General features: G+C 46.0%; 1 protein-coding gene across 3 annotated transcripts in view; it reads left to right on the top strand.

The window, feature by feature from the left end:
* LOC143035900 (UBA-like domain-containing protein 2-B) overlaps positions 1-10000 on the top strand; it is a 92626-nt gene that overhangs the window by 35605 nt on the left and 47021 nt on the right. For all 3 annotated transcript variants that reach the window (XM_076203092.1, XM_076203093.1, XM_076203090.1), the window contains exon 3: positions 830-898. In XM_076203092.1, the coding sequence (XP_076059207.1) occupies positions 830-898 (69 nt within the window). The remainder of the gene's footprint in view (positions 1-829; positions 899-10000) is intronic.

Raw genomic sequence — 10000 nt, 5'->3', positions numbered from 1 at the left:
AAATATTTTTTAACTTAAAACATTAGGGACATACACCTGGTTTTTTTTTTCAATTGTTTTCTCGCATTTTTCCTCTTTTTCTTCTCTGTCTTTTCTTTTTCTTTATTATTTTTCTTTCAACGATCGTCTCCTTCATGTGATACCAAATTCAGAAAAAAAAAATCATGTCGATGAAATGCGTATCCAACAAAGGGGGCGGCGACTTAATAACGGCAAAACAGAAGCGGGTCTTACGTCACCGATGACGTCATCACTGGACCCCGGCATGTTGCAAGTTGCAGTACACACCCACACGCGCGCGCGCACACACACATGCAGCGAAAAGCTGAATAGTTGAGAGAAGCGAGTATATCATCATTAGGATGTTTGGGTAATTAACGAGCCAATGGGAGGGTTGGAATGTCGTTAATGACCGTTGCAACGGTGTTGTTGCACTAACGGTAAACGATGTCGGGTCCTTCCGGTGTGTGTGTGTTTGTGTGTGTGTGTGTGTGTGTGTGTGTGTGTGTGTGTGTGTGTGCGAAATGTAAAATATTTTCGTAAAGAGGACGTCTTCTGTAATTGAATTAAATCGTTCGACGGTTCTGTGTAAGTACTACTAGGGTGTGTGTGTGTGTGTGTGTGTGTATGTGTGTGAAAACGTGTGGGAAGGACATCAGTTACTATCGACCATAAACTGCATACCGTGTACCTTTACGGGTCTGGTAGAGGTGATTATAGGGGTGAAGGGAGGGGGAGGGGGAGGGGGGGAGGGGAGGGGGCCAGCTGAAGCCCAGCTGGAGTCCAACTGGCCAGACACCGAAGTTGATTCTTGTCTTCCATGTTCCAGACGGCGCTCAGTATCTTCTTCCAGGAAGCCGTGCCCACAGGAGGCAACCCTCACAACCATCTCAACCATGTAAGTACCCTACCCACCAAGTATCTCGTCTTTTGTGTAGATTCCATAGGGTTTCTGCCGTCCTACGGTGTGTGTGTGTGAGAGAGAGAGAGAGAGAGAGAGAGGGAGAGAGAGAGAGAGAATCCATTCGTTCCCCCCCTCCGTTGTTCCTCATCAAGTTATCTATCCATCTATCTATCTTTATGTCAAGGCCTCCCCCATCCCCCTTATAAGGGGGGTAGCCGAATCAAAAGACGTGTATCCACTCCCACTCCCGTCATCTCTCTCCTCCTCCTCCTCCTCTCATTGCGTCACAACCAGAATAAACCCTTAAAAGCAATCCACGGGCACAGATGGTTTCGTAACTATGCCAGATGGTGTCCGTGCTTAACATTGGACCTCACAAGGTGGTGGTAGAACTACACAGATGGCGAATAGTGACCATCTGGTTTGGTGCATGAGATACTTTGGGCAATTTAATGACGTCATCAATATGCTAAGCCTTCACACACAACCGTCCTGAGGATTATTTTGGTGACTGAAGCATAATACAGTGGCTGTTTGTGTGGATCACGTTCCTGTTTGTGCGAGGCGGTCGTATCTGGTACGAAGTTGAGGACAGTGACCTTAAAATAACTTTAAAAAACCCTTGACCTTAAGGGACAAGAACCCAGTTAACTTTAGTTCCTTTGGCTGCAGCTCAGCGACTCGTGTCGTAGACTCGTGATAGAGGCGTGAACTATGTGGGATTTTCTAGAAGTATTTAAAAATGTCCCGTCAGACGCTATTTCCTGTCACGGAAACCCACTAAAATGTATGCATCCTCGGGTCTTGTCATTGTCGAAGGAGTCTATAGCTCTTAGTAGATATCAACCCCACTCTAGATACTTCTAGAAATAGCATCACCCATCACCCCATCCCTCTCCCCAATCCTGACCCTAATTGACCCCATCCCTTGTCCAAATCCTGTCAATCAATCAATCACTCAAATCAGCCGTCTTGAGTGAGTCCACTGCTGAACAAAGGCCTCCTTCATAGCATTCCATGATTCATACGACCGCGCCAACCTCTGCCACGTCACTCCTGCAAACTTCCTCAGGGAGGTGAGATTATTGCCAAAAGGCCCATCATAGAAACCACGAAGAATAGAACCAAGACAGAACCGGGAATTCCTGTTGGATCATCGTCTCCGAATCATGTCGCTAACCTAAAATTCCTCAGCTTGGCGTCCGTAAATTACGGCTCTTGAACTTCTGCGGATTCCTTTAAAGGACGAAAGGAAGGTTTTGTGCAACAGAGACCTGGGGCAGTGGATGGATGGATTGATCAGTGTCAGTGCCGAGAGATAGAGTGAAGACTTCTCGGGCAATAGTTGATAGTAAATCTCACTTTACGGCAACATTGCAGTCTTGGCGAGGAGGGTGTTGCCGCAACTTGGGGATTATTGCTGACGTTTACTATGTATGTGTGTGAGTATATATATATATATATATATATATATATATATATATATATATATATATATACACATATATATATATACATATATATATATATACATATATATGTATATATACATATATATATATATATATATATATATATGTATATATATTTACAGTATAAATATATATATATATATATATATATATATATATATATATATATTTGTGTGTGTGTGTTTGTGTGTGAGTGAGTGATTCACCATGGTCTTGGATCACATGTTGGACTCGTGATCGACAGCTATTTCCCTCATGGGAGAGAGAGGTCAGAGCTCATATATGATTGATCTATGGGTAATGCTGTGACCTTACACGCACACACACACCCAACTCCCCGCCCACGAGAATTGGAGTAACGACTCTTAGCGCAGCGATACTGAAATTATTTCAGCCCTGTGCGGGATTCGAACCAGGACCGCCGTAGGGTGTGTGCCAAGGACCACATCAGTCGAACAGTGAAAGCTTTCATATAATCAACCCGGCTCTCGCGGGAATCGATCCGGGACTGACATTACGCTGGTCCTCAGATTGATCCCTGTGACAGGCGGGATGATGATTTGATGTGTGTGTGTGTGTGTGTGTGTGTGTGTGTGTGTGTGTATGTAGACAAAAACAAAACACACACAACCCCTTTTTGGCCACTGGGAGGGGAAAGTGGGCGTGGCTTGTTTCGCGTGGACCGCTACGCTGACTATATGCGGTATGTGACGTTACTTGTGGGAGGGGCTATGCTGTCAGGCTGCCACGAACGGAAAGCGAATATAAACACTTTACAGGAAAGAATATTTAAGTGTTCTGCGCGCGTATGTGTTTATATATTCGAGACCTTGGCTGTACCACGTTTTAATTTCTGCATGTATGCCTCTTCGAGATTCTCGATGTTGATTGCTTAGAATTAAAGTGAATTGTGGTTGATATATATATATATGTGTGTGTGTGTGTGTGTGTGTGTGTGTGTACAACAGTGAATGGGTCCCAGTGAACAGATATACACTTGTATCAACCATAATACACTTTAATTCTAAGCCATCAGCATCGAGGGAAACTCGAGGAAGCCAACATGCAGAAATTGAAACGTGGTACGGCCAAGGACTTGATCCTGGGCTAGCACGTGACAAGAGTTAGTGACTTAGCCGATTGCGCGCGCGTGTGTGTGTGTGTATGATGGGATTTCCCAATATAAGAGAACGTCAACAACACAGTCGGATATTCAGACCCGAAAACCAAAGTGGTAACAAAAATATGGGACAAGTTTCCTCCCCATATGTGTGTGTTTGTGTGTGTGTGTGCGTGCGTGTGTGTGTGTGTGTGTGTGTGTGTAAGAGCGCGCGCATGTGCACATGTGCGTGTGTGTGCGTGTACGCCACACCTGTTCACGGGTCATTTGTACAAATGACCTTTTCCCACGAGGCCCAAGGGGCTAAATATATCTGCGCAGGTGTAAGCACACTTGTGTGTTGGCAAGGCCCCCCGGTCTGTGGGGGACCTTTTGTCCCATGTGACGTCGGCGTGTTGTGATATGCGAAGGCAGCTGGGAGTAGTGAGTATTTGTTTTTGTGTGTATACGCGTTGCTCTTGCGACGTTATCTGTGTGTGTGGTTCACCACCATGGTCATGGATCACGTGTTGGACTCGTGATCGACAGCTATTTCCCTCCCGGATGAGAGGTCAAGGCTCATATATATATACATATATATATATATATATATATATATATATATATATATATATATATATATATATATATGACCGATCTATGGGTAATGCTGTGACCTTACACGCACACACATACACTCTAAACTCCTCGCCCACGAGAGTCGGAGTAACGACTCGCAGCGCAGCGATACTGAAATTACTTCAGCCCTAGGCGGGATTCGAACCCGGACCGTCGTAGTGGCGGCCGGGAACTCTAATCACTGCGCCTTCAAGTCCTGTGTGTGTGTGTGTGTGTGTGTGTGTGTGTGTGTGTGTGTGTGTGTGTGTGATGATCTGGGTTCACGTGCTGGACTCGTGATCGGCAGCTGTTACCCAGCCGGGTGAGAGTTCAGGACCAGAACGCGTATTATTCGATCGGGATAATGTTGGTGCTTTACACACACACACACACACACACACACACACACACACACACACACACACACACACACACACACTTGGTCAAGGGTGGTAGGGACGGTTTCCAGTATTGTGATGCTTTTCAAACCCTGAACGGAGCTCGATCATGGTACTCCTGCTTGACAGTTCTCGAAGCTAACCACTTTATAAGCATTCCATGTGTGTGTGTGTGTGTGTGTGTGCGGGTGCGTGTGTGCGCGCGCGCGCGCGCGTTTGTTGATAGATACCAGATTGATAAGATACGAACAGCCTAGTCCACAACACAAATCGTTCTGTTTTCGTTATCGGCTTTGTCACTGTGTCACAACGTAGAGACATCTAGGCTCTTGTAACACGGACCGACTTTTCGCCGTGCGCCGTCCACGACACGACGTCGTGCTCTCAAGAACCCAGGGTGTCTATGGATGCCTTCACACGTGGTCGTAACGTGTGAAAGAGTCCATACACACCTATAATTCTTTGACAGCACGACGTCGTGTCGTGGACGGCGCACGGCGAAAAGTCGGTCCGTGTTGTTCTTGGTCCCCCCCCCCCCTCGGTAGCGATGGGGCTAAGAATGTGGTGTTTGGTGTTGCTGTTGTTTACACTCGTGGTGCGTGCCGAGGAGCTTTGGGATTGTGGCGATGGATGAGGATTGGGGGAGAGCTTACTTGCGTCATACGGGAAGTCAAATGACACAGGAATTCCCGGAATACCGTCATATTTATACACACACGCACGCACACACACACACACACACACACACACACACACACACACATATATATATATATATATATATATATATATCCACGATTACCCACTGGGAAAGAGAAACTAAAGCAAGCTGAGCGCTTTCGTATATTACATCTTCAGTACAAAAGTACAAGGAAAGAAAGGATTACGAGAATATATATATATGCATACATATATTATTCTTGTAATCATTTCTTTCCTTGTACTTTTGCACTGAAGATGTAATATACGGAAGCGCTTTGTTTCGTTTAGTTTCTCTTTCCTAGTGGTTACTCTTGCATAATTGAACACAAGTTACCAGTGTTTCTTATTAGTATGCACACACATACACACACACACACACACACACACACACACACACACACACACACACACACACACACACACACACACACACACACACACACACACACACACACACACACACACACATATATATATATATATATATATATATTGATATATATTGATATATATTATATGTTTTGTCTACATTTGGAAATTTAATTGAAATTAATAACTCATGTAGGCTATCCATGATATAATATTTCCTTTTTACCACCAACCATGCCAGTCACTCCTCCATTTTTTATTCCGATCAAAGAATGAAAGTTGTGCATCTAGCCAGGTACACTCGTCATTTCCCGGTCCATCTGCACCCAGCCAAAGATAAGTTGACCAATGATACGCGTTTGTATCTACCAGGGCAGTGTGTGTTATCCGCACCCTGCCGCTGGGAAGGTGCCAAGTGCATTGCGGACAGTGCCAAGATGGGCACCTTGAGTGCCCAAGTAGGCGCTGACGTGGAGAACTTGTTAGATAACTCGATCTGGAGGATGGTCGTCTCACGAAGTGGTACGGGTTCGAGGTGGGCCATGGTGGTCTTCTCGAAGGACAAAGGTGACTTTAACCACTCCTGAATCCAGGGGAATGCGGCCGAGGTTCTTACTCAGAAATGGCGTCGTCTAACGTGGGAATGTTATTCGATGAAGAAGAAAAATATCTCTTATCGCCAAAGGGTTGATAGGATAACAAGCCGAACAAATCCCCTCAAAAAACAAACCGGACAAAGTGTAAATATAACTCGACACAAACTCGTGAAGTTGGTCGTTTGTCCTGGGTTGGGTGGACTTGCGGGACCAAATGTCTGGGGTTCTGAAGAAGGAAAAAAATGCCTCTTATCGCCAAAGGGTTAATACGATAACAAGCCGAACAAATTCTCCCCAAATTTAACCGGACGAAATGTAAATATAACTCAGCCACGAGTTGGTCGTTTGTCTGGGGTTGGGTGGACTGGCGGGACCAAATGTCTGGGGTTCTGAAGAAGGAGAAAAATATCTCTTGTCGCCAAAGGGTTGATATGATAACAAGCCGAACAAATCCTCCCCAAAAACAAACCAGACGAAATGTAAATATAACTCAGCCACGAGTTGGTACTTGTCCGGGGTTGGGTGGACTGGAGGGACCAAATGTCTGGGGTTCTGAAGAAGGAGAAAAATATCTCTTATCGCCAAAGGGTTGATACGATAACAAGCCGAACAAATCCTCCCCAAAAACAAACCGGACGAAATGTAAATATAACTCAACCACGAGTTGGTCGTTTGTCCTGGGTTGGGTGGACTGGCGGTACCAAATGTCTGGGGTTCTGAAGAAGGAGAAAAATATCTCTTATCGCCAAAGGGTTGATACGATAACAAGCCGAACAAATCCTCCCCAAAAACAAACCGGACGAAATGTAAATATAACTCAACCACGAGTTGGTCGTTTGTCGGGGGTTGGGTGGACTGGAGGTACCAAATGTCTGGGGTTCTGAAGAAGGAGAAAAATATCTCTTATCGCCAAAGAATTGATACGATAACAAGCCGAACAAATCCTCCCCAAAAACAAACCGGACGAAATATAAATATAACTCAACCACGAGTTTGTACTTGTCCGGGGTTGGATGGACTGGAGGGACCAAATGTCTGGGGTTCTGTGTGGAACAACAACCGGTCTCTATGGACATCGCATCCCTCCGGTTCTAGGAATTGGAGTCCGGTGCCCCACATTCCTCCGCTCGTCGCGCCGTTGCGTGGCGGGCTCGAACTTGCCGAGCAAAAGCGTGGGTGGGTGGTGTGAGTAAGAACGGACGACCACGGCCTCTCCCTCTCCCCCTCCCCTCTTTTCCCCTCCATTCCCCTCTTATCTCATCCCCTTCTTCCCCTGCCCTGTTCCTTCTTCCCTTCCCTTCCCTTCCCTTCCCCTCTTCTCCCCCTCATTTCCCTTCTTTTTCCTCCCCCACCTCTTCCCCTTCTCTGATTTCCTTTCCCGTCCTCTCCCCTCCCCTTCCCTGTTCCCCCTCCCTCCTTTCCCCTCCCCTCCTTTCCTTTTCCCTCCCCTCCCCTTCCCTTCCCTCTTCTGCTTCCTCTTCCTCATCCTTCTGCTCCTCTTCCTCCCATCCCCTCCTTTTCCCTTCTCCTTCCCTGCTTTTCACTCCCCTCCCCTCTTCCTCTTCCTTCTCCTGCACCTATTCCTCCCTTGACTTCCCTTGCTTTACCCTCCTTTTCCTCTTCTTCCAGTTTTTCTCTCCCTTTCTCTCCTCTCTCTCTCTCTCTCTCTCTCTCTCTCTCTCTCTCTCTCTCTCTCTCTCTCTCTCTCTCTCTATGTGTATTCAGGGTGTGTGTGTGTGTGTTTGCGCGCGTGTGTGTGTGTGTGCGTGCGTGTGTGTGTGTGTGTGTGTGTGTATGAATTCAGTCGAGCAGAAGAGTGACTCTGCATGACCACTTCGTGGCTTTCTTAGATGACTGAGCATTCCGGGAGGAGGAGGAGGAGGAGGAAGCAGAAGAAGAGGAGGAGGAGGAGAAAGAGGAGATGATACGATACGCGGATTTCTGTAATCTTTGACGCCTTCAGTGCTCTTCACAACTCTGCCATTTGACCCCGGTCAAGGACATTTGACCCCGGTTGCCTCCGTCAAGGACATTTGACCCCCGTTGACCCCGGTTTAGCGAAGTTGTTCGGCCGATGGAGACAAGTGACCTCCCCTCCCTCCCACCCTATCCCTCCAAGCACAGCGGAAGAGTGGGTTATCTGGGTTAAATCCCCGAAAGGTTTGGTTACGTCATTGAGTGTTATGAGTGAAGAAGTTCAACGGGAATAGTTTAGTTAACCCTTTAAGAAACAGCAACTTCCCTTTCAGCTTTACGGAATCGACAGTCGCCAACCAAAACATATTAATAAATAAAAAAAATCGTCAACCCGGGAGGAGTTGTAAGGAGCAAACACGTAGCCGTTTTATTCAGACACTCCTGAACACTACCCTTGTAAGGGGGGGGGAGATTAAAACGTGGACTCTGTGGTATAACGGACGGGGAAGGTAAGTGGGTGCGTGAGACAGGATACGGACTGGACGCCGCGCCGCGGCACGGCGCCGTGCTGTCTGCTAGCTCTCGGCCCGTCCCGGCCCGGCATGTAAACACCCCTCAGGGAACCCCGCAGCCGCGCGTGCCGATAACGAGAGCGAGCGGACGGACCCGACTCGGCCAAGCGCAACTCCTCAGCCGCAGCCGCTGTTCTGGGAACGTTGGAGTTAATGTACAGTAAAGTAGGTACATGCGCGCGCGCGCACACACACGCACGAGAAACACAAGAGGACATGGAAAGAAACTCGAAAAAGTTAGTTATAGAAGAGATCTAAAGAATAACAGTTTTCCACACAGGGTGGTGGACACTTGGAACAAACTAGATGAAAAAAAATAGTGTGTGTAAAAACTATTCGCGAATTTAAGAGCTAACTAGACACTGCGAGATACAAAGGCGGGACACCACGAGCGTAGCTCCCCTTCCCGTAAAATACAACTAGGTGAATACACACACTCACTCACACACACACACACACACACACACACACACACACACACACACACACAACACACAGAGTTGGTAGAGTTCCCGGCTGCCACTACGGCGGTCCGGGTTCGAATCCCGCCCAGGGCTGAAAATAATTTCAGTATCGCTGCGCTGCGAGTCGTTACTACAACTCTTGTGTGAGGGAAATTGGGGGTGTGTATGCGTGTAATGTCATAGCATTATCCATAGATCGGTCATATATGAGGTCTGAGCTCTCTTACGGGAGGGAAATAGCTGTCGATCACGAGTTCAATACGTGATCCAAGATCATGGTGAATTACACGCGAGTTCAAATTTAAATACGAAAATTGGAACTGTACATGAATTTGAATCTGGGTACGTTAGAAAATTAGAGAATAGGAGACGGGACCCTACGAGTGTTGGTCTGTATAGTACAAATAACAAAGGATTACAAAGGCGGAGCATGCCGACAAGAGACCTTGTGGTCCATATCAAGGTCGGATGCGAAAAAAATATAATAATGATAAATAAATAAATGAATAAAAACTATAATAAAGTAAATAATAATAAATCGAATAAATGCATAGGTATAGTTAAATAATAAACAAACAGGTAAATAGGAAATAATGGTAAATTGACATATAACTTATGATAAATGAGAATCAAGCAAATAATAATAAACAAGCAGACAAATGATAACAAAACAAACAAAAAACAAAACAAGGTAAATAGGTAAACGCGCGCGCGCGCACACGCATCTCTGAAATGTGTTATAAAATTTAATGTTGCCACTGCGATCTGTGTAGTTCCCACAAATTAGTGAAAAAAATTTTTGCACAAAATTCCCACAAGGAAATCTGGATTTCCACTTTTTTTTTTCTCCCACAAAAAGAAGGAATGATTATGTACACAAATAAGTTCA

This window comes from Oratosquilla oratoria, chromosome 19 (genome assembly GCF_046742065.1).
Source record: "Oratosquilla oratoria isolate Oo_2021 chromosome 19, ASM4674206v1, whole genome shotgun sequence".
NCBI classification, from domain to species: domain Eukaryota; kingdom Metazoa; phylum Arthropoda; class Malacostraca; order Stomatopoda; family Squillidae; genus Oratosquilla; species Oratosquilla oratoria.
The sequence above is the reverse complement of the archived record's forward strand: the minus strand, read 5'-3'. Positions and strand labels throughout refer to the sequence as shown.